Source organism: Amblyomma americanum, chromosome 1, assembly GCF_052857255.1.
Source record: "Amblyomma americanum isolate KBUSLIRL-KWMA chromosome 1, ASM5285725v1, whole genome shotgun sequence".
Lineage (NCBI taxonomy): Eukaryota > Metazoa > Arthropoda > Arachnida > Ixodida > Ixodidae > Amblyomma > Amblyomma americanum.
This window is the reverse complement of record NC_135497.1, coordinates 276,098,453-276,123,258: the sequence shown is the minus strand read 5'-3', so window position 1 is coordinate 276,123,258 and position 24,806 is coordinate 276,098,453. Positions and strand designations below refer to the sequence as shown.

General features: G+C 42.5%; 1 protein-coding gene across 2 annotated transcripts in view; it reads right to left on the bottom strand.

Annotated features, from left to right (window-relative positions):
* Positions 1–6,391: 6,391 nt before the first annotated feature.
* Positions 6,392–24,806, bottom strand: part of LOC144115131 (putative phosphorylase b kinase regulatory subunit alpha) — a gene marked incomplete at its 5' end in the record, with an annotated part of 60,588 nt that continues 42,173 nt past the window's right edge. The window contains 4 exon segments of one of the 2 annotated variants that reach the window (XM_077649303.1): positions 6,392–9,424; positions 13,575–13,778; positions 17,760–17,813; positions 17,934–18,098. In XM_077649303.1, the coding sequence (XP_077505429.1) occupies positions 9,221–9,424; positions 13,575–13,778; positions 17,760–17,813; positions 17,934–18,098 (627 nt within the window). 2 annotated transcript variants of the gene reach the window in all.

Sequence of the window (24,806 nt, the reverse complement as noted above, 5' to 3'; positions counted from 1 at the left end):
TGAAATGTTTGCTAAGAACAGTAGAACATTCACCGTCTGACCAGTTCTGACTTCTTTATTCTGACACCATTCACTCAGTTCAATGAACCAACCATTCTGGAAGCTGTGTTTACAGACAGTGGCAATTTTCTAATTCTCCGACATTTAGAAGGCAGGTGTTGATGCCACATGTGGTGCTACTTAATGGAGACCTTAATATGTGATCTCTGTGCAAAATCAGAGTGCAAAAAGTGTGCAGTGTAGGAGAAAAAGCTTTTAATTTGTGTTGATATAAATGTGCTGGTTACTGTGTAGAAATGTTAAAAACAAAATTCAGAATTGTGGCTGCTACATGAAAATTGTCAAGGAAAGTGCGTGACTGGTGGTGCGAGGGCGAAATTGTGTTGGTGAAGTACAGGACTTCAGTTGAATACCTGGCTTGTAGTTCTGAGCCATAGGGCAGAGTTGCCTGCCTTATCAAGTCTTTGAAGCAGCCTTGCCAGGCATGCTTCAGCAGGTACCTGAACTGCTTGTCTTTTAAGGTTTGTAAACCGTCCCTCTGAAAAGGCTTCTTTGTCTGGCACATTCCGGTTGTCTATTGACCACACAAGACACCTGCTGCATGTTAAATGCATGCCTGCCTTTCGTGTTTTCTGCCAGTTAACTAAGACCTCGAAGGTGTGGCTGTCTGTCCTTCAGTGTACCTAACCGTTGTGTTGTGGAAGCCGTTGCCATTAAGGAAGGTCAGGGTGGGTGTTGCCGAATTTGCATTTATGAAGCACACACACAAGACTCGTGCACATACAGCTTGCAGTTCTGAACACGTATTGGTGAAATATGGCACACGTCTTATAGTGGCCGTTATTAGCATGTACTCGAGGGTAGGTCTGCTGTAGGGAGCGACCAACACCACAGTAATCAATATGCAAGCTGTAGCACTGGTGCACAAAAAAAAAAAAGCATGAAATTAAGTGCTTGCATCCAATGCTACTTGCACTTCATAGTTGGCCAGTACTTCTGTGAGTTTGATGCCATGATGGGTTGCGATGCCTCTAGCAGGTACTTCATAGTGGAACTGCATTGAATTGTAACTGTTTTGTTTGTCACTGTGTTCATTTTTTAAATTTACTGGCAGATCTTTGGCCAGGGTATGTGTTGTAGACATTGCATCATAAATGCACTTGTGATTGCTGTCATTCCCTTCGGTTTTTGGGATAGTCTATGTTCATTGCAGACTACATGAAATTATTTAGGCAATTTCAACCATGCATTTGCAATTTTTTTTGTCTGTGCTTGCGTTGTCATGTATGCATATTGTAACCACGCAAACGACAAGGGATGAAGAAAGAAACAGACAGTACGGAGGAACATGTCCCTTGTCGTTCGCACGGTTACAATATCCATACAAGTTTGAACAACCAACTAGCCCGCCTTTCACTGTTATCTTGTGTTCTCATGTGCCTTGTATCTGGCATGATCCTTTACTAATTTGTGTGACACTCATCATATAGCATGGGCCAGAATATAGTATAGTTCTGTCCCTATTCCATCCCATCTAATTCTTTTTGTCCTTCAGAGGTTTGAGCAACACCGCACAGCTGATATCGCTAAAATTAGCCGCTCGACATTGCAGATAAAACAAAAGAATTGTTATACGATACCAGTCCAACTGTGCTGCATCCGTTGGGAACACGAAACGGGACCTTTGGCCAGTTCCTACCCTTTAGGCAGCAATTGACATCTGTTGGAAGCCTTTCGAGAAAAGGTGCCAGCTGCACCAGCATGACAGAGTTACAGATATACACTATGTAATATGTATCTTATTTATGAATGAGATGTTTTGCTGTTTTTTCAAGAAAGTGTTTGCTAAAGGCAGTTGACCATGATGGAAAATCGTAAGTGGTGAAAACTAATGCTTGTAGGAGATGCAGAAAGGTTATTTCAAAATTTGGTATCCGAAAGATGTCTATTGGCAGTAGAAAAATCCTGTTGTGACTAGTGACGCAATCACACAGTTACAAGAATCTACCTTAGTGCAGTCAGCTTGGCAAGGAAGGCACCCATGAAAGGCAAATTTTTTATTTTGTCTATTTAACCTGCAATGCATGGATATCCTTATGATTAATGCAGTGCTTAAGGTGCTTTACATGTTGAAGTTGTGCAGGTTTAAATGGTTTTTTTTTTACTTGAGAAAAAGGAAATTAAAAGCAAAAATACCTGTGTAACATGTGGTGTTGGTGAGCTGGAGCAGTTAAGGGCTTGAACTAGTGTTGCAGCCATGATGACCCAGAGTCATTGCTAGTCTTAACCAGCCTACCAAAGGCTGATGCCAATGTTCCGTCACACCACGACACACCGTGTTGGTCTGCGTGGATTCGTATGCGCATTTGTGTGTGTGTGCATGCATTATATACGTATTATATGTGTCTGTATGTATTGGCTTGGGAGGCATTTAGATCCCGATGTTCTGTGTTGTCATAGCCGTGAACTGTGTTTATTCAAAAATTCTCACTTAGCGCTCATCTCGTACAGGTATCTCGTAATACAATATAAACATAGCCCTGCCACATATAGGAGCTCAGTAAAATTGTTCATGCTTCACTTAAAGTATATTTTAGAAGAAAAAGCAAACAAAAAAAAAGACTAGTGATCATCTTTTCATGCAGCCACACTAGAGCAGACTGCATCTGTTTAGCATTTTCTGCTTGTTATGCAGTTGTTGCATGAAGTGAACAGTTGATGCTAGAACAAATGTTGTTACTTTATGTATGAAGTAGCGTCTGCCAGTGAATAAGATGGGCATTGCTCGGTCTTTTTATTCCCTACTTTTTTGAATTGGAGAAGTGTGTAATGATTGTTGTAATCATCGTTGTTTGCTCTGTGTAATCTTGTTCCGAAAGCCTGCTATGCCGAGTGAAACTGTTGGTTCCTGTGTAAGAAAATGTCGTTCTTTCAAGAACTTCAACATGCTGCAGTGTGTGAACTTTCATCCAGAAAAATGCATTTGTCACATGCCCGTGCGTGCAAATGTGTTTGCACCATAGCTGTTATTGCAACTGTCAGCAGTTCCCAGTGATAAGATGAAATATTGTCTACTTGGAAACTGTCATTACATTGTAGACACTATGTTGTCAGCTGGTGAGGGAGCTGCCATTATCCCAAACTAAAATTCTTCCAAGCTACTACAGTGTGAACAGTGTGAGTACTCGTATTCAACTGCCTTCAGTACTTCTAGTATTTAATAGCCATTGCAACAGTATTTCAGAAGTGAAATGTAAGCTGCCCATACACAAGCAGAAATAAAGTATATAAAAAGGTACTTTTGTGCACAAAGAGTTGTCTGATATGAGAAAGTTTCTGAACTCACTCCCTTTTTCTTTACCCACAATATGTGGATAACTTGCACATTCTCTTCATACCTGCACATTTGTATTTGAGATGTGCTCAGGCGGGTCTGTGTTGCTTTCTCGGCAATGGAGCTGCAACAGTTCATATTTCCCGAGGTTCCCAATAGCAAGATTGCTATTTACTAAGGTTCAATCGTGTCTCGTTATATGCTGACCTGAATGCGACAAGATTGTGCAGGCTGTAGTGAACCAGATGTTAATCTAATGGGATATCAGTTTCTTAAACAGGTAAAGGGGCTTCCTACACAATCGCAGCTATATTTGGCACAATGAGTCTTGTGCTCGGTGAGCACTCATTACAGCAGTACAGTCGAATACGGATAATTCGAACTCAATAGAGACAGAAAATTTGCCCAAATTAATCTGAGTGGACAATTAAATGGGAGCCCATGGTGTTCTTTGTGTCATAGATCGTTTACGGAGTTGGTGACCTTGTTTCCGCGACACATTCCAAAGAACAAAAGGGAGCCCAATTGGATCGAAGGGCTGGTGCGCTGCATTGCACAAGCAACTGTACTGGATACTTGTCGGCTCCCACTCAGCTCAACACTGACAAGCGAATCTAGTATGACCGATCTCCTACGCGTGCCGACATCACGTCCGTGTCGCTCCTGCCGCGACAGGTGCTCGGGAAATGAAGGGTGGGAAGGATTAAGGAAGCGTAAAGCCCAGAGCAGTCACTGAGCACCTCGATGCTGTGACGGAGCAATGTGTGTAGTGAGCGTGAATGCCTGGCAGCGAGAACATTTTTATAACCTCCCAAAAAGTGCTTCCTTGGTGTACTGTTGTGTGCACTTGGCACAATCACATAAAATGGTAGCACTGGCTTTTTGAACCTTTTGGAAAGTCTTAGGAGGAGGTTTTTGACATACATGAGCGAGATAGACCTTAAAGGGGCTGTGAAGGGGGCTCTAATAATGTTGGGGCATGCCTGGGATATTGAAGCACGCTGCTTCACGAATAGTGTCCAGCAAGGATTTTTTAAATGCACTGTGTAGAAGCTGAGTTATCTGTAGTTAAAATTTGAATTTCAGCGTCTTCGCGCTTTTCCCTCTCCTCTCGTGTCACTTTTTGCACGCTGGAAGGTAGGCGCTCCTTTGCCGACTCCCCCTCTCAGAGCGGAGCTTCCCCACCCCCCGGAGCTAAGCGGCTTATTGGCAGCGGCCACAGTAGCTGCCTGACGTCTGAAAGGATCTAACCAATGGCCACCTCTAACCATGTCTATGCAGATGCGGGGTGCAGAGGGGAGGGCGTGAGCATGAAAAAGTCGCCGGGAAGGGCTCGCCAACTTTTACGCGTGATTGTGGGTCGTCTGCTGCGTGTAGAAGAGTATTATTTGGCTCTGGTTGTCATGGCAACACAGTGAAGTAATTAAGTGAGTTAATGTCGCCTCCTCGGAAGGCGTTTCAGAGCCCCTTTAATGAAACGGTAAAGTCCGTCGAAATTACCCCTCCCCCTTCAGCCAATGGTGTGACGACGTTGCAGTCACCTGGCCAACTGCCTTGCTATAGCTACATTTAGGGGCATTCAAGCAAGTGGAAGGCGATTTACGGCCGCCGGTGTGGCTCAATGGTTAAAGACGCGGGTTTGATCCAGGCCGCAGCGGTCGAATTTCGATGGAGGCGAAACTCTAGAGGTCCGTGCACTGTGTGATGTCGGTGCACGTTAAAGAACCCCAGGTGGTTGAAATTTCTGGAGCCCTTCACTACAGCGTCCCTCATAGCCCGAGCCTCTTTGGTACGTACGTTAAACCACCACAAACCAAACGAAGGCAGTTTGATGTTGTTTGGCGGTAACAAGCATTACCAAAGTTTGGTTTGGTTTATGGGGTTTTAACGTCCCAAAGCGACTCAGGCTATGAGGGACGCCGTAGTGAAGGGCTCCGGAAATTTCGACCACTTGGGGTTCTTTAATGTGCACTAACATCGCACAGTACACGGGCCTCTGGAATTTCGCCTCCATCAAAATTCAACTGACGCGGCCGGAATCGAACCCGCTTCTTTCGGGCGAGCGCCGAGCGCCATAACCACTCAGCCACCAGCAAGGTTTCACTTTTGGCATGCTCTGTGTATGTCAAAATTGCTCTTGAGAGTAGTAGTGGAGGGCTCCGAATTATTTTGACCACCCGAGGTTCTTGTAACATGCACAGACATCGCACAGCGCACTGGTGTCTTTTGCGTCTCGCCTGTACAAAATGCGGTCGCCGCGGCCAAGATTTCATCCTGCGTCCTTGTGATCGGCAGCCGAACGCTCCAATCACCGAGCCCCCGCGGCAGATCGACGGGCATTTGCCGTATTTCTCTTGAGATATATCCATAGCGGAGGTGACCAACCGCAGCTGCCTGCTGCACATGTCAAGTGGTGAATGCGCGTCCCCGCCAGGGGCCGAATTACGGATCGCTCTCAATCGGAAACAGTCTCAAAAACGCTTTCATTGCCCTGCTCCTATTGCTCGGCCGTGACCGGTGGCCATATTGATTTTTGCATCACTGGCTGACGTCATAAACGTCCCTGAAGTGTTGACGTTATTTATTTAACCATACTGTCGACCCTCGTGCGAGGGTCCTTACAGAGAGGGTATGAAAACTTCATAGAAAAACAGCATTATTCACAAGCACTAAATACATCAGCATAAAACAGTACATTCAGTCAAGCATCAAATGGCACTTTCAAGCAGATGGTTACCCAGAGATCGCTCGAATGCATGCAGATAACTCTGTTCCACAACACTCATTGGCAGGTCATTCCTCATTTCAATTGCATGGGGGAAGAAGGAATGTCTGAAAGTTTCACCATGGGCGTAGTACGGCTGAATTATCCGACCATGATTTGCTCTAGAAAGTGTGGATGTTGCTCACCTAATTAGGCGAGCTGATTGAGATTATTTTTTGAGAGCGATCCATAATGTGGCCCCAGTCCACTGCGCGTGCATTTCCTCAAGAATGCGCGACCGCCGACTGGCAGCCTGGCGCGAACAGCTCCATGCACAGAGCCTTGAGCACATATTTGGAGGTTTTGAATCGGACCTTTATTGACACTTATGATAGACGTCTCTTGGCTACACATCACTTCTGACTGTACACTACAGCTCAATGCAATCCAACCCCACAATGAAAGTAAATTCGCAGTGCACTCTTGCGCAGTCATGACAAAACAATTCACTAATTGATACGGTTGGAAACTCGCTGCGTAGTACTCTAAACAATGCACCAATGGACCTAACTTTATTAGGCATGAAATTTACAGTTTGACAGAACAGTTAATTACTCTGATAATTCTATTTCGTAACTTCCGAACTGTAAAACATTAAAAACTGCAAAGCGAAGTGAAGTGCCAAGCACTTGCTGAAAGAAGCTTTCGCCCATTTCCACCTTGTCAGGAAAGATGTATTACAGAGGGCAAAATCTGAATGCATGAGGTGCATATCAGCACTGTTTGTTGGTAGCTCAGACGGCATAAAATTGAGCAGCAGTACTTGTTAGGGAGAGAGTCATGAAACAAGAAAAGTCCACAAGATGTCAGACCAATGTGCCTCAGCTGCCCCCCATGAATACAAACTTGAAAGGTTTTACCTGCTTACTCGAATCACTGGAACATGAAGTACATAAAAGATAACATACCAGTGCAATTTTTTCTCTTGCCTCCAAAAATGAGAAATTCCTCGCACCAACTGCTGCAACTGTGCGAACTACATTGCACATAATGGGAACAAACTGGAACATCTTTCAAGAATGGCAAGAACGAAATCAGAAGCAGTTATGCTGCTGGTTGCCCAGCATGAGAACAATTTTTTTTAATAGAAATTCATTTGTGAACCACTGGGCACAGATGCATGAAAACCACATACTACTATTAGCAACACTCTAGAAAGTGCTCCAGGTTCACAGTGCACATCAAATAGTCCCTTGACCCCGCAGAAACTTTGTTTCCTTTAGCACACAAGATTCCAATGTTTACTTTAAGAACTACTCAGGCAGCCTGGAGGTGCAATATGATCTGAAATCTTATCTTTCTAACAGTATATGGAAGCTTGAACGGAAAAGTGTTTTCTTCAGGAAGGAAAGAACTGCTGGTCACATGCCAAACTTAAGATACATAAAGATTCCTAGTGCTACACTGCACAATTTCATATACAGGCCAGGTCCTTGTGCTGCTTTCATGGGTAAACACAAAATCTAGTATGGAAAGTCGCACCAAGGGGTTCATTTAAATTCTCTAGAAGTATAGCCCAGAACCCTAGCAAAGGGTAAGAGGCACTGCACCAGGCTACTGAAGAAGAAAATGCACACCAGAACAACTTGGGTAAAGAAAAAGGAGTAAACTATCACGGACCCAGCAGGACAACACAACTGAGTACCTTAAAGGGGCACTAAGACATATCTTTTACAGTAGATTATTATGGTTAAAGGGAGTGATTACTCATGCGTTCCAGATACCTGTGGAAAAAAGTATTATTGAAATCTCAGCACTCCAACGAAAGTTATTCTACTTAGAAAATTCACACTACATACATCAGATGAAAACACATTTCACTCTCACATTGCCACGATCAGACGCTACCAAACAGAATCTCGCCTTGCACACATGCAGCAGAAGCTTGCATGCACTGTTGCCTTGCCAGGTCAGCCCACAGCAATGCATTTTGATGGCGGCGTCCGTCCGTGTAAGCAGCCGAGACAGTACATGGGCAACTTACTGAACAAAGGAAGCTCACCCATGTTTTTTTGTTAGTAGGGGTTAGAAGGTGACCACCGTTTACCTCCCAAACTGCACTTCCTGTTTGGCTTTCTTTTTCACATTTTTGACCAAAGTATTCGCGGTGCGTCTACAGGCCTTTTTCTTTCTTCGCTGCCTTGTCGGTATCAGCAGTTTGAACAGCAGTGCTTACCTGAGTCAACTTCATGAAAATTTGAAGCGATATGGAAAGTGTTGCCCCTAGAGTTATTCTTATTAGTTTTCGTTTCGTTTCAGTGCTTCTTTTCAGTTTATACCCCATGTGAAAAGCTTACAGCACTTAGCGACATCATGTTTTGGATCCATTTCCCGAGTATACAGGAACTAAGTTCAAACTGGATGCCGAACCAATCAGAGATACAGCGTCCAATCTGGACGCCACCTCATTTCCACTGCAAAACATTGCCGCTGCGTTTTGACACCATAGGCTTGAAACAAGAATTTCCTGACAAGATTCAAATATTAAATATTACAATTTGGCAATCACCTTCAACATTCAGGCATCATACAAAGAATAAAAGCCATATGCTTAATGTCACAAGGCCCCTTTAATACATATTGTTTCTGACAAATCAAAAAATGCAACTAAACAGGAACATCTCACAATGTAGAAGATAACATTTTCATGCAAAGTACTCAAGTCCACGTATACAGCGAACAACACAAGCCTTACTACACGTACTGTTGGCATTAGTTCAACCTCTAAACTGCAACGCGACCTACCAGCATATTATCATGGTAAATACTATGTTACACTGCATAAGTACAATAGCTTTACTGCACAGAAATGACACTTCTGTCCTTTTAAACATGCATTTTGCAGTGGCATACTTTGTTATGATAACACTTCGAAAATTGTACATTTAATTCAGCCAGTAATCAAGTTAGGATAACTGCTCTTTTGTTGAACCAGGATGTGCTTATTAGTTAATATGTTATGCAAAAGAAAATATTCTTCTAATCTCATGAATTTGGAGGTAAAAGCTGTTCTGTGCAATGTCATTTTGCTGATATTTACAGGCAGCTTGAGATTCTTCCAGAGATAGACAACACCCATAAAATATCCACACAGATTACTCATGCACTGTCTTGCTCCAAATTCAACTAATTGTGCAGTCAAGGTTTGTGTTGGGTAGGTCCTCAACTGTCTGTGCAACAGCTTTAATGAGATACGTCATGGTACCATAACAACCACTTGGTGCAGAGTCATAGAAGTGCTGACAGAGATTGGCCACTTTGTTGCAGCTGTTCTTGGGAACACCATCAGTGGCGCAACATAAAGTGGCATCACCATTGCAAAGCTTCTGCAAGAAAGTAAAAAATGGAGACAAGTTTTAACAAGTACAAACTAAACAGGTAACATGTGACAAACAAAGTACTACATAGTTCTATAATTGTTTTTTGTGCTCATCGATGTTATGTTGGAGAAAATATTGTATCCCGCATCCAGAATCAGACACAAGTCTAAATTGCTTCTGAAGTTTATGCATGTCTCAACATATACCCTACTTCTTTTTTTAAGAAATGTCCTATCCCGCACCCTGAATAAGGTGAAACCATGAAATGCACCTAGAGTTTATGTACATCTCAATATGTTTTCTCTATTTCATACTATCTTGTGCATTTAATTACCAATTCAGCGCCCTTGCACCATGCCAGTTTTGTACTTGGCAATCTCGCTGTCACCCACACCTGCTGCAAATCCACCATTGCCCCTATTCCACATCAGCCCTCATTCATTTTCCTCCCACACAATGGCACCAGCTGCAGAAAACTTCTACTGGTAGGGCGACAACAGACACCATCGGTTAAATGTCATCATCAAATTGCAGCCTACACTACTGCTGGAATCATAAAATGACAAATCATCAGAGGGATTGATGCCGGTGGTTCTCAAGCATTATATGGCTGTTGTGGAGCCTCAGTGGTAGTGGCATATGACCACAATGGGCGACTGAGGCACAAAAGCGAAAGTGTGGGCCTTCTCTTAACCGTTGAGCGCTACCATAATAAAAACTATGATAAAAAAAGCAATATTAAGCAAGAACTGCTCTCAGTGGAGTAAAGCAGCATTTCATGCTAAAAGGCTAACTGAAGCAGTTTTATTTTGGCAAATGTGCAGCATATGTTATGAAACTTATTGGTACAAAGTAACATGCTTGTTAGAAAACTAGTATTGTAGTTGCAAGCATTTAATCCTTTACCGACTAAATTATGAAGGAAAAAAAATCGTAACAGCTACTTTATGCAAGCTAATGTACTCACATTTAAAAACCAAGTTCAGGAATTTGTTAGCACTGCTATACAACAGACTCCGTTTAAGACGAACTTGAGAGGACCAGAAAAATTTTTCGTCTTAATAGAAGTGCCTCCAAAAAAGAGATGTAAGCAAATTATGCATGTCCAAACATGCGTTACATGAAAACAATGAATAAAATTACCTCACAATGAGAGGATAATTGAAAATGGAACAGATATGGCACTATACATGACCACTCAGTGAGCTGAACATTGAGGGCATAAAACAGTCTCGTCCTATTTTTTTATTTTATTTTCGCTTTTCACTATCTCTTCGCTCTCTCCTTTCTGCATCCACTGCTATTTGTTTATTTTTTGTTCCTGACTTGACTTTTGAGGCTCCGAGTGCTCTGAAGGTTCGCAGTTGGGTAGTTGAACACCGCACTTATGCTCCTTCCGCAGTGTAGCTGTTATTAACTCTATGAGCAGGTGCACCATGTGCCTTTCCGTACACCGCAGGCAGTGCCCATGCAGCACCAATATCTGGCCATTTCTACACCGCGTTAACATGTACTGTGATGTGAATTGTGATTTTGGCTTCCAACTGTCTAAGCGCTAAGTCAAATAGAGTCCGTGCCTATGCGCCTTTAGACCGCTGGTGACAACACGTGGCATGTGATGTGTGCATGATTCCGAGATCTGTCATCTCAGCGCGCAGGCAGAGGTGAAGATGCCGTGAATTTTCCGCATCGGCAAGAAACCCCATCAAGGAAGCACGGCCCTGGAAACACAAACCAGAAAAAAAGGAAGGGAGGGGAAAGACTTTGTCTGCTGGCCAAGTTAGACCCCTCCATTTGAGGAGGAAAGGCCAAGAGTAGGATGCGTGAATGTGTAAGGCAGTGAGAGAAGAATGTGGGAGGGTGGTGGGCGTAGTCTTGAAAAGCTCTTCTGTGGGTAACAGGGCATCCATTGTTCAGCAGGTAGAAGTTTTTCCCCTCCCTTTCCTTGTTCAAGTTTGTGCTTCTTGCAGCTGCTGGCATAATATTTTCTAATGAAACACACATACTTAAGCTGCACGGACCCATAACAGCATTGTCCTACACAAAAGCACTGCATGCATCTAGTAACAATAGAAGCAAGCATCTAGGGCCCAGGCAGTGTAAACAATTTTTATGCAGCAATACCTTTATTCTTCCACAAACTTTTACGCAAGTAAGAGATAAGGAGTTGTTGAGTGCTAGCTTGGCAGTTGTGCATTTGCACCCCATTTTCCTGCACAGAGCTTCCTTGCAGTGAAGTCATACATTTTCATCAGAAAGAAGTCTACAGGGAACATACTGACATCAAAACTTGTATTAAGCTCCATGTGGAAATGAGTACACAAGGCACATGTGGTATGTCCTGAAGTAGCAACACTGGGCGTGAAAGGGACAGTGAGAGCAACTGTACCAAACTTTTTTGTCCTTAGCAAAAATAGATTCTGTGGTCCTCTGGCTATGCTGATGTTTTTCTGGCAGCAAATGACGCATTTATTTTCAAGAAAATTGGATATCAAAATTATCCTACCACTCAATTCAAACTTGCAATGTCAAGACCAAGAACAACTCCACTACCATCATCTGTAAGTGAATAGCGGTGTAGCCCAGTATTGGGGATCCGTGCTCAGAAAACTCGTGATGGACCGCAGCTTGCCTGTGAAAATGGACGGTGATGGCGACACCTGTATTTAATTTAATGACATTCTCTAACCTAAAACAGCTCCACTTTGAGTGAGAGTAGCCTCTTTGTCATTAGAATGTGGTAACCCATCAATACAGGCAAGCTTCAACTTGTCCTCAGTGTCCCTTTAAAGGTTCAAAAGGTCCTGTAGCAGACGATATGTGCGCCAGACGGTGTATCATGCAATTAGGCGAATTGCCGGATGTAATGAACCAAGGAGAACTGGAGAGCTTGCCTAAAGCTGGGCCCATTGGCCACAAGTGGGTTCTAGATGGTTTGGCACGATGACTGAAGGCTAAAGGGTGGCCTGGCAACCCTTAGTTGTGTACTGTAGCATAATTTTTCAAAACGCCAGGTGAGAGCACCATGCTAAAATGCTGTGTAGTTGTCGGGTGCATACACAGAAACACATGCTGCACTTGGTGTAAGAATCCATGTGTTTTCGAAGCACCAAAAGCACCGAAAGATATGTGGCAATCTGTTTTATTCAACACTGCGCAAGGTGGTGTGTAAGTGGCCTCATTCAATCAGGATGAATCAGAAGTTTGCATTGTCTGTGCTGATTCTAATGAAAAACAAAGTTTACGCAACAGCTGCACCAGCAGTGCCATTCCCTTGTCAGTGATAGAAAAGTTCTCTCCTCTCACGGGTGCTCATCTGCAATGTGGTAAATTCATGCAATCAGCGTTCAAGTCGCTCACAGTACACATTTGCAATGTGTGCCTGCTTTCTGCGGTTGCTATGGGCAGCAGTGAGCTGCCAAACCGCCACAGCTATGCGGCTGAATGGTTTCAAGTGGTGTTCCCTACATATCACTTTCAGCACTTGGTAATGACACCCTTTTTCTGGTTTCAGTTTTAACAAGTTTTTCCACGTGACTCCCATTGCACTCACTCTCTCTTGACATACTGCTAGAAAATACGTCGTAAAAATTTCACTTCAGCTGGTGTTTAAAGGGGCCATGAACCATCCCTTGAGTACCATGATTCTCTCAATGCGCAATGGGTACAATACACTTTAATTAAATTGCACAAGCCCTACATTGCACACACCGCTCTCAAATATAGTGCGAAGTAAGTTCTTTATTGTTTCTTACAGTGCACCCTTGCTACTCTACTGCTGCCATTATGCTGCCATCATGCTATCATGGAGCAGCCAGCATGTGATGCCTGCACTCGCTCACGCTGCTGCTCAAGAAAGCGGTAAAAGCCAGATCACCATCAACAATGGCAAGTAGACACAGCCATGATAAGCTTGGCATAGTTTCAGGAGCCAAAAGCCAAGGCAAAATAGTGAACTGAGTTGAGTGACGAAGCAGAAGCGGAACATTGCACCTTTAGCTTTTCTGCTCTGATTGCATGTTTTGGAAGAATTTCTTCGGGACATTGCTTGTAAGGCACTGTACCTATTCGAGTGTTTCTTGCAATTGACAAAGAGGTGCTTCAAGGCCCTTTTGAGAGAAGTCTGCAGCATCTGTGCCTGAAAGATTGTGCTTACCTGATCTTCCAGGAACACCTTGTAGGCATGGTGCACCAACCCATCTATACTTATCACTTTGTTAATGAATGTGACAACATTGTGCTCGGCCAGAAGGGTAAGCACCATGATAGCTTCAACCATCAGCTGACGGTATTCTGGCTGTGGGATGCAGTTCAGCACATGCTCAAATTCCAAAGCAAACTTGAGCTCTCCTTGTGTCATCTGTAACAAAAAGCAATTATAAATAACAAAGAGCTCATTATTTCAGCTCATAAAAGCAAGACATCCACAAAGTAGAAAAGAGGAAAGCTCTCTAGCCACATATACAAGCAAAGGTCCTTCGATTTCATACATAGTGCACAACACTGCCAAAGCTAGCATGCCTCTTTGCGCTGGCTACATACGCACACAAAAAGTAGTTTGTCATGCAAGTACAGACAAGCATCTTTTGTTGTGAAAAAGCTCAAGCACTGGTATTGGCAATATCCTGCACTTTGTTTCACCTCTTCCCATGTTTTCATCCTGGCCCTCATAGAGACCTCGAGAGGAGCACATGGGATAGTGATACATAGATGGCATCCCTATTCACTCCCAAAAGTAGTTCACCATCAGTAAAAATTACAATCAGAGGGTTCAATAAATCAATGTCCGACTGCCTTGTTCATGATTTGCAAGGCGAAGCATGTCGCTTTTCATGTTTGCGTAAAAAACTTCACTGAGGCTTTGAAAGTACAAGTGATAATTCTATAAACAACAAAATATGCAAACATAAAAGACACATACAGGAGACAAGGTTAACAGGATGAAAGCACTCTTGTCAAACTCGTCCCTGTGTGTGTCTTTTATGCTTGTGCATTTTGTTCACAGAAGTCATGAACCAATTCCTTCCAGCAAGAAGTACTGCTAAGCAACGCGTTATACGTAGTGGCGTAATATGGTTTTGCAAGCACACTACTTGCATAGCTTCTACAATGTTGCACACTAAGTGTGAAACGGAATATAGGAGGCTGTGCATTTGGCACTGCACTAGTTATGTGCAGCTGCACTCACTCGCCTCCTCGGGATATGCAAATTATATCGGCTTACAAGGATAGAAACAGTGCACCTCTGCCATGACCACATTGCTGCTTCAACACAGAAGCATGGCTCATTTGTTGGCACCTTTGATGAATGTGCTCCAATAAGACCCATCTTTGCACCCATACATTGCATGTACATGTCGTTGCTGGCGATGTCTCAGCAGCATAGTGTGAAAAATATTCCAACGCCGAGCTTTAATACAAACAAACATCATTTAAAATAGATAGCTGTCTTGTGCCCCTTACAGCTTGGCATTGCATCAATGACTATCGTCTACATCATGCCAATTTCTGCGTCTGGGAAGAGTGTTTAGACTCAATGTGAGTTCCCACAGCATGCCACTAGGCATCCCAACAATAGGCTGCAAAACTGTTCTAGTCTTACCAGCCTCAATTTAAAGCTCACCCAAATTTAGTGTGGCTGTTAAGTTATAAAAATCTTCACTTCAGTTGACTACAAGTTGATGTATTTATGTAACATGCTTGCTTTTACAGGCATATTTTGACCACTTAATCAGATTGAGACCAGTGACACAAAAGCATAGTATATAAAAAAAAAACAAGCGGGGTGCTGACACACGCTGCAAAGAGAGAGCTCAAAGAGGTCAAAGTGACTAGTGACCTTGAGACAGGAATAAATTACAGCACAGCATGGCTGTAAGAAATTCCAGTATGGTCAGTTCAAAAATAAAGTTGATAAAAGAATGGGAGGGCTGAGGCATGCTTTGTTTAAGGTGCTCGGGGAATCCAAAAAGCACTCCCAGAAACCAAACCAAGTTTGAGAGCCTCTGTTCTATAGCAATAGCCGTGAGAACTTCTTTGGGCCCATTTTGGTAAGTGGTATGAGCCCCCCTTGAGAGAGAATAAAAAGTGCAGTAACTGTCCCACGAAGGCTAGCCTCCTTCCTGCAGCACCTCCTCTCCACCCAACAGTGCAGCATATTTATGAGAGGCTCACTACTATATATGCACACTGCTCGCCTGTCCTAGAGCGACTAGAAAGTTTTTCAGAGTACTCCAACATTCCACCTCTCTGCACTGCTGGGTCTGGAAGTGCTATGGCTGCTACCAGTTAATGTTCTATAGCATAACAAGCACCATTAATGAATTCTATCTCTCTGTGTTCATAGTACTGTTAATGACTAGTGTGGATGGTAACCTTGACCTGCTTATCAGGCTTCTAGACCTCAGCAACATTTGCATTGCTGTGCTGTAATTTATTCCTGTCTCAAGGTCACTAGTCACTATGACCTCTTTGAGCTCTCTCTTTGCAGCGTGTGTCAGCACCCAGCTTGTTTATTTTTTTATACTACATTTTTATGTCACTGGTTTCAATCTGATTCAGTGGTCAAAACATGCCTGTAAAAGCAAGCATGTTACATCAATACATCAATGGTATGTTGCTTTTATTACAAAGTTACGAAGGTTACACTTAGGGGCTACTAAAATAAACATGCAAACAAAGAACACATTGCTAACAGATAATGTCACACCTGAACATACTGCCCTTTTTTTTCTGTTTCCTCCTTTTTCTATTCGAAAGTGTCATGCACATTAGTCCTAAACAACGTGCAGCCACAATGACTAACTTTTTCCTTAGCGTGCACTGAGCATCGTTAGCCCGCTAATGATGATTTCATGCTTTGATTTTGGAACCTTCCGCATTGCTTATGACAACACTGAGCATCTAGCTTGTAGTCAAAGAACTGAAATTTAGTTTCCGACGTAGTTTTCTTTTTCGTTGCCAGGCGGCACTTTTTAACGTACTACGAAGACACGGTACCACACTCATTGCCCGCTAACAACGACTTCGCCAATAGACATCGGAGCCTTCTGCACTGCTTACGAACATGCTGAGTCATCTTGGCTTGTAATTACACAAATAAAATTTCGTTTTCGATATCGTTCTTTTTTTCCTAGCAAGGCGGAACTTTTTTAATGCGCTCCGAAGACAAGGTAGTGTCAAAGTCACTTGGCAGCCTTTGTATGCATGACGCACGCTTTAAAATGTCACAAATCTCAGGACTCCGCTTTGTCAGCGATTGATCTGATCGATGCTCCGAGCAGCAGCAAGTCCGAAGATACTGCCTTTTCATCGGCATTCAGTTCTGACATTGGCGATGATGGAAACCAGCCTGGAACACAGGCAGCCACACTCTGGTGCCCAACTATAGTGTTTCGAGCTATTTTGTAGCAAGAATACCGTTCTAGATAGAAGTTAGGTTTTTTCACAGATAGTGGCCAATAGAATACCAAACACTTCGTACATTTCAGAAAATTTTTATTACTTTCTTATTTTTAGGTATAAGCGTGTTTTTACAAGTTTTGTTCAATTTTTACCTAAAATCTTGTTCTTGGCAATTAAAATTTTCTGTTGCAATGTGCAATTTATTATTCAATTTTATATCCCTAAAAAACAAATTTATTTAGCTTTGTTTTTGTGTATTGCATTAAATTTTAAATGCAGTAGCTTTTGCAGAAAAAAAAAAACTACTGAAGCCTAGGAAAACAGTCATTTTACCCACGGTAAGGAAAGAGTTAAGCCGTGTAGAGTCTCGGTCATAAGTCTTCAAGCCACATGGTTTTTTGGTGGTAGGCGAGGTTTAACCCCCCCCCCCCAAAGCTGCGCATGGGCTGCAAGAGATGTCATAGTGGAGGCCTCAGGACTATTTCAACCACCCGGAGTACTTTAACGTGTGCTGATATCGCACTGCTGACATCGCACTGACATAGCCACTAAACCACAGCAGTGGGTATATTGTTTGTTTTTAAGTAGTAGTTAGTATTTTAGAGAACTTACAGTACGCCTAAAGGCCAAACAGTTTTGAAAGGGGAGGACAAGGATTCTCCTCACCCTACGAAGATTTAGAGTTTTAAAGGTGTCATAAGTGACTTACTACACGGCTGAAAAGCAAACCATGCGGCCTGAACACTTTTGAAGCTTGCCTAAGCTTGCAGCTTATGGACAATAGTAAGACATTTCTTTAACTTGTGCCGAACTATGCACCCTGTGCACGTTCTCAGGATTTCATAGGCTCGAAACAGAAATTAGACATCATAAACATAGTGGCAAATTGGACAGTATTCAAAGCAAAAGAATTATCAAAGCTTCAGCTTTCACCAACCTCTCGTGTCAAGTGCTGAGACAGCACCTTGCCCTCTATGGAAAGGCCAACACACTGCAAAAAAAAAATAAAAAAATTAATAGAACAAAAAAAAGGTATGCATGTTGCACATGCTATTGGACAAATGTAATGAAATACACACCAGAAGGGAACTGCTGTTTGGTGTAGACTTACCCTTTCAAGTAATTTCCAGGCTCTTGGGTAAAAGCCCATAGGCACTCTATTCAGTGCACCATCCAGTCTTCGCCTGCGTATCCACTGGCCTTGGCGGTCGAAAGCTTCATCCTGCTTTTTAGTGCTTGTGACAATGCTGTCTCTCATGGTATGCTGCAAAGCATGCTGCAAATAGAGGACAAACTAATCAACTTTAAAATTCACAAAGTAATTAAAATGCACATGATGGCAATGCCAAGTCCCAGGTAGGAACAAATGATAGCATTGAGATGAGCCTTCTACCACAGTACCTTGAATGTGTGACTTCAATGCTCAGCTTTACAAAGACACAGAATATTTAAAGGGACACTGAGGACTAATTGAAGTTGAATCTGAGTTCCAGTTTACTAAACCATTTTAGTTTTTACATTACAGAAAAAACTAAAGGCTGGGGACAAAAGACACCAACCAGTGCCTTATAGGGTCCCCTGGCCCCTCAACAATTTTGACGATGGTTGGAACATCAAATGATTGGAAGCAACCGAAATAAATGGCAGAACAAAAAAGAAAACACTTCAAAGAGGAGAATGAAACTAATTACTGGGATACATTACACAACACCCTTAACAATATCTGAAAACGCATAAAATTCGTTCGAACGAAAACCAGTTATTATAAGAAGAAAAAGACACGTTCAATATTAAGAAGCAGAACTAAAGGTAAGAATCAAATTATCAGAGTCCATTGAAGTGATACACAGTCACTATAGAAGAAAAAAAAACTGTACACACCAGTGCACGCAGAACAAAAACAAAGCATCGGGTAATAAACCAAAATACAGCTACATAAACAAACTTTCACGCAAAACCCTTTTCAATGTTTTAGTAGACGGAGAATTTATAATTTCCACTAAACCTGTGTTTTCATTCACAGCGTTAGGAATAAGATGTTTTATACTTTGCAGTCTGTAGTTAGTCCGAATACGTGGTATAATGTAACTAATTTTTCTCAAGCAAAAGCTTTCGTTCTTTACGAGATATACGTTACCAAAACTGCTGGTATTATGTTTCCTTTGGGTGTATATATATAGTGCAAGTTTGTATAAATAGAGCCAATCGGGATAGAACAGCCTGTTTTTCAAGGAAATACCTCATGCTTTCATTGTAATTTAGGCTTTCTATAGCTCTGATGGCTTTCTTTTGCATGATAGTTAATTTTTCTGTTAGAACACGTTGTTTTCCTTCATATCAAAACACAGTAACTTAAATGAGATTGTATGATTATAAAATATATATTTAATCTATACCTATGGGGAATTAAATTTTTCACCTTCCACTCTACACCAACTACATTCAAAAACCTTAGCTTTAGATGATTCACGTGTTTATTCCAGCTCAGGTACTCTTCAAAGTACACACCAAGGAATTTCATAGTTTTTGTTTGCTGAATATTTTCATTGCAGAAGTTGAGTTTAATCTCCCCGTGAGTGGGTGTGTTTCTTGCTCTGAAGATTATACATTTTGTTTACGGTATATTTAGCTACAAATCACTACTAATAAGCCAATTTGATAATTGATTCAGCCAAGTATTTGCTGCAGCTTCTAGTTCTTTCAATTTTGATCCAGAGAAAAAAGCATTTGTATTGTCAGCATACAAGAGAATGTCTTGGGTGAAAGGGATATGTTCAATATAATTAACATAAAACAAAAAAAAGAAGGGGACCTAAAACTGAACCTTGTGGTACTCCCTAGTTGATGGGTTTCAGTACAGACACACAATCATCGAGTTTAATGAACTGCTTTTGATTACTTCAATAACTTTGTATTAGATTATAGGCATGTCCCCAAATACCATATGCGTTTAGCTTTCTTAGCACTATACCATGATTAACAGTATCAAAGCACTTTCTGATATCAAGGAAAATACAGACTGTATATAGCTTCTGTTCGATATTTTCAATGATCTTTTCTTTAATTTGAATTAATGCTATTTCTGTGGATTTGTTCTTGCAAAAGTCGAACTGCATTGGGGAGATTAAGTAAAAATCATTTACATATTTAGCAAGTCTTTTGTGTATAAGGCATTCTAATATTTTTGCAAAGATACTTGAGTGATATGGTACCGTTATTGAGATCATCTTTTGGCCCACCTTTATGTATTACTGTTACCTGTGCATTTTTAAGCTCATCTTGAAATATTCCGTTGCATAGGATGCAATTATACACGCGTGCAAGCAGGACGGCAAGAATGGAGGCTACTAACTCAATTGGCTGTGGCCTAACATCGTCAGGACCTGGAGCACTATTGGTCGTTAAAGAGTCAATAACGTGTTCAATCTCGCATTCATCAGTAAGGTTTAAGGTTTTGCATCAGTAGGGTTTCGCATTCATCAGTAGGCCTGTACTGATAGACTATGGCATATAACGACAAAGACCACTCTCACCAAAAGTAGAGCTTTGGTTTGGATTTATTTGGTTCGTAAGGTTTTATGTCCCGAAGCGTCTCAACCTATGAGGGGCGCCATAGTGAAGGGCTCCGGAAATTTTGACCGTCTGGGGTTCTGTAAGTGCACTGGCATCACGCAGTATATGGGCCTCTAGCATTTCACCTCCATCGAAATTCCACTGCAGCGGCCGGGATTGAACCCGCGTCTTTCGGGTCAGCAGCAGAGCGCTGTAACCACTAAGCCACCGCAGCGGCTGAAAGTGGAGCTGGAGCTTTTATAAGCTAGAAAAGACCAAAAAATAAAACGCAGGCATCGCCATCACTGGCAAATCCCATAAGTAAAATGCATGTGTGAACACCAAATTTTGAGTGCAGACCCCAAAGGCTATGCTACACCACCTTTTACTTCAAAATGGTGGCAACCAGTACTCTGTGTAGACGTCATGGTTAAATCGAGTGGCGAGAAAATTTTTAAATTCGATTTTCTCAGCCATAAATGTGCCTTTTGCTGCCGGACAAACATTAACATACCCAAAAGGAGCCAGAGGATCAATTTTCACCGAGAACAATAATTTGATGCGCTTGTCCTTAGTGTCCTTTTAAAGCGACACCGGTGAGGTAAACTTTAAAATTATGTCAGATCTGGTTTTAGAATTATGATGGAGTACAAAAAGAAAGCTGGTTAAATTAACTTTTTCGATAAATGTCCTTATTCTAGTTATATGCATACTGAAAAACCAGTTTTCACTTCGTAAGCCAATGTAGAAAGCCTACAAAAGCCCACATAACCTGTCAAGACAACAGTTCTCTGCAGAAGGAAAGAGAGGGAAGAAAGCAGCTCCCCTAGAAGGAATTGGAACGTTGTAGTCAATAAACTGCAAATTCCAAGGCTGCACTTAGGCTTATGACACATGAAAATATTGAATTTAAATTGTAAATTGTGGGATTTAACACCCTGAAGTGATACATCGGCTATGACGGACACTGTAGTGGAAAGCTGTGGATTAATTTAGACCACCCGTAATTCTTTACCATGCGTTGACATCACGCAGCACAGGGGCATTTTTGTTTTTTGCCTCCATCAAAATACGGCTGCCGCAGTTGGGTTTGAACCCCTGACCTTGGGATCAGCAGCTAAATACCAAAGCCACTCAGCCAGCGTAGCAGGTGGCTATGACAACTAGCTGTAATGGAGAAGTCCATATTAATTTCCATCACCCAGGATTCTTTAGCGAGCACCAAATCTTGGCAGACAACCATTTCACAATTCAACTCCATCACTTAAATTTAGTCACTGCAGCCGGGATTGCATGCATGACCTTGTGTATAGTAACTTTGCCCACAGTGGTGACTTGATGGCTATGGTGTTGATAGCGAGCACAAAATCATGGCTTGGGCCACAGTTGTGGTAAACACACTTCAATGCAGCAAAGAGCAAAAACTTCTGTACCGAGATTTAAAGCATGTCAGAGAACACGGGTAATGCAGCGCCCCGCTAGGGCATCCCTCACCAATGCTTCTTTGGCCTAGGTATATAAGAATTTATTATTACTATTATTAGACAAATAAAACAGAGGGGGAGTATTTGCCCTTAGTATCTGGTTCATACTTATATGGCAAAACCTCGTTAACGCGTACCCACTTAAGGAGTAGTTTCGCTTAGGACATAGACACATGAAATCTCCAACTCAGCTTTCATTAAACCTCATGCATTTGGTGCCCACTTAAGGTACAGTGGCTTATCGTGGACGACTCAATTAGTGCGTACCTATCATTGTGTACAAGGCTGAAGGAGTATCTCGCAAAGCAGCCATGAACTGCACCACGCATTAAGGAAGCTTTACCGGGGCTCCCTAAAGTGTAGATTGTGGCGATACATTGATAATGACACAGCACAGCATACCATGAGCAAGCTTGCAACTGCTAACATGCCCGGAAAGAAAACACCCTAGCAACCTTGTAATCTTGCAGGATGCACTCTCTCCTCCCGTTGCCAGGGGGGCACACTCCCACCATGCCCTCCTCCTCCTCCTCGTTTGCAGGTGCCGTGAGACTCGGTTTCTTTGCAGTTTAGGCTAGCCGCAGCAAAGTTTCATTTTCCTCTATGAGTTGCGACCACCATTGCCACACTGCTAGCTGAAAGGCATCACTGTGAAGCTGTGATTCGGCCCTGTGTTGCTGCCTAGTTGCATTCTGGACATTATCATAGATTGCTTTTCCCCTGTCCAGTGCTTCCCAAGTGACATCACCACTCGGCACGTGTTGCATTGGGGCAAACCTCCTATGTTGATCATTAAGGAGAGGCTTGACATTGAGCGGAATGTCGAGTGTGGGAAGGAATCTGTGGTGATGTACGAGAAGGACCTTTCAATGCCCAAAAACCGGGCACAACGGAGGAGTTGGGGCCCGGTTTAAACTGCCTTCGAGGCTGCACTAGTAGATGCAAGGCCACATTTCTGTTGTCCTGCGTGAACAAAAGTTTTTGTGTGTGGCTCCACTTCATGAAACACCTCAGGCATCACCTTTTATGAGATTAATGGATGTATTTAACCTATATTTGGTTAGGGCATACTGCTGCTTTGCATGTAGTTTTTTGCGGTCCCGTGGTGCTACACCTATGAGATTTTACTTTACACTATAATAGAACCCTCTACAGACTGTTGCAATTCCAAATGTGCACTACACAAAAGCTGCTTGCTATGGGGTGTCGCCATGCTGTAGACAACACAGATTTACAATTAATTGTGATCAAACCAGAAAGGTGCATCATCCAAACTTTGTATTCAAAAAGCAAGACTATCGTATGCTATCTCTGCATCAAATTCCAGCACGAATAAATGAGCAGTTTAACCGAGAGAAGAATTTTACAGTGCCCATTTAGCATTGCAACTGTCTGTATAGTAATGTAGCTGGGACCAGGAAAAGTTTTTACTATATTAGTTGTTGGCGATGACATGGCTCCAAAGATAGCTACTTAGACATAATTGCAGCGGGAAAAAAACAACCGCACAGGGAAGAAAAACACTCAGACACAAACACAAACACAAGACACAAACACTGCACTCACAATTGATTTATTTCACCAATGCATGGGAAATATAAATGCTCCATCACGCATGCGCACAGAATAAAGTAGGAAAGAAAGAATGAAAGACACTATGCCCTCGTATCTCCAACTATGCCCTTGTATCTCCGGCAAGGAGACCACCAAATCTGGATGCCAAAAAAAGGCATGCCAAGCCCTATGTGCAGTACCAATCAGGAGTGGTGTACGAGATTCCACTGTCGTGCGGAAAAGCCTAATTTGGTCCAAACTGGCAGGTGCGTCAACGACCGGTTAAGGAAGCACGGACGAGATTTTGGGAATAACGAAGGTGTGAGCTTGGTTGAGCATATGAGGTCTTGCAATGAATGTTTTCCTCATTTTGATAGTGCAAGGATTCTAGGCAAAAGCAAAGATCAAACTGCACATGAAGGATACCATATAAAGAAAAGGGGTAATAATTTCATTAGCGATACTTCTTGCACAGATCAAAATACGACCTTTTCTCAGCTAAAATGTAAGACGTATCGCACAATATAAATTGTTCAAAGTTTGCTTGGCACGTGTCTTTCGTTCTTTCTTTCCTACTGTATTCTGTGCGCATGCGCAACGGAGCATTTATATTTCCCATGCATTGGTGAAATAAATCAGTTGTGAGTGCAGTGTTTGTGTCTTGAGTGTGTCCTTCCCTGTGTGGCTGTTTTTTTTGCGCTGCAGTTATGCCTAAGTTAAGCAACCAACTTGCCCAAAAGCTCGTTTTAATAGATGGCTACTGACTAAACACAAAGTGCTGGTTTATACAAGAAACAAAAATATCTTCTACCCTGCTCTTATCTACCCTTTATGTGAAAATTATTTATTTTCAGTTGTCATATTTTATGTTATGTTTTCGATTCCATTTACGTCTTGTGGATGCACCGCATTCACACGAATACAGTGAATAATATAACGCAAGTTTGATCCCATGTAAAAATCGCAGTTTTGTGTGAGCACGGTGTCATCTTCCGCAGCCTCAGTGTCAATTAAGAGGCAACAGTTCACGCGCGGTAAATCCGCCCACACAGTGTCGCCTCGCCTTCGCTTCTTGCCGCCACTCCCCATGCTCTGCGCTGCTATGCTGCGAACATTCGCCTTTTTCTTGCTTTTCCTAATTCTCACTGTACTCTAACTTTACTTTCTCTCTGACCCGCGCTGCCTTCTTTAGTGTCAGCCTTACTTTTTCTTCCCATCCGTGTCGCGCACTTTGCATCACCGCCCCAAGACCTTCGAAAAGTTGGCTTCTCCTCACGCTCTCTAACTTGACGGTGAAGCCATCTCAAAAAGTGCCGTTTTAACGTCTTCAGTATCCATTTGCCTCCTAATGTTGGCCTCGCTATCCAAGACTTTGCGTGTACAGTGATGTCATC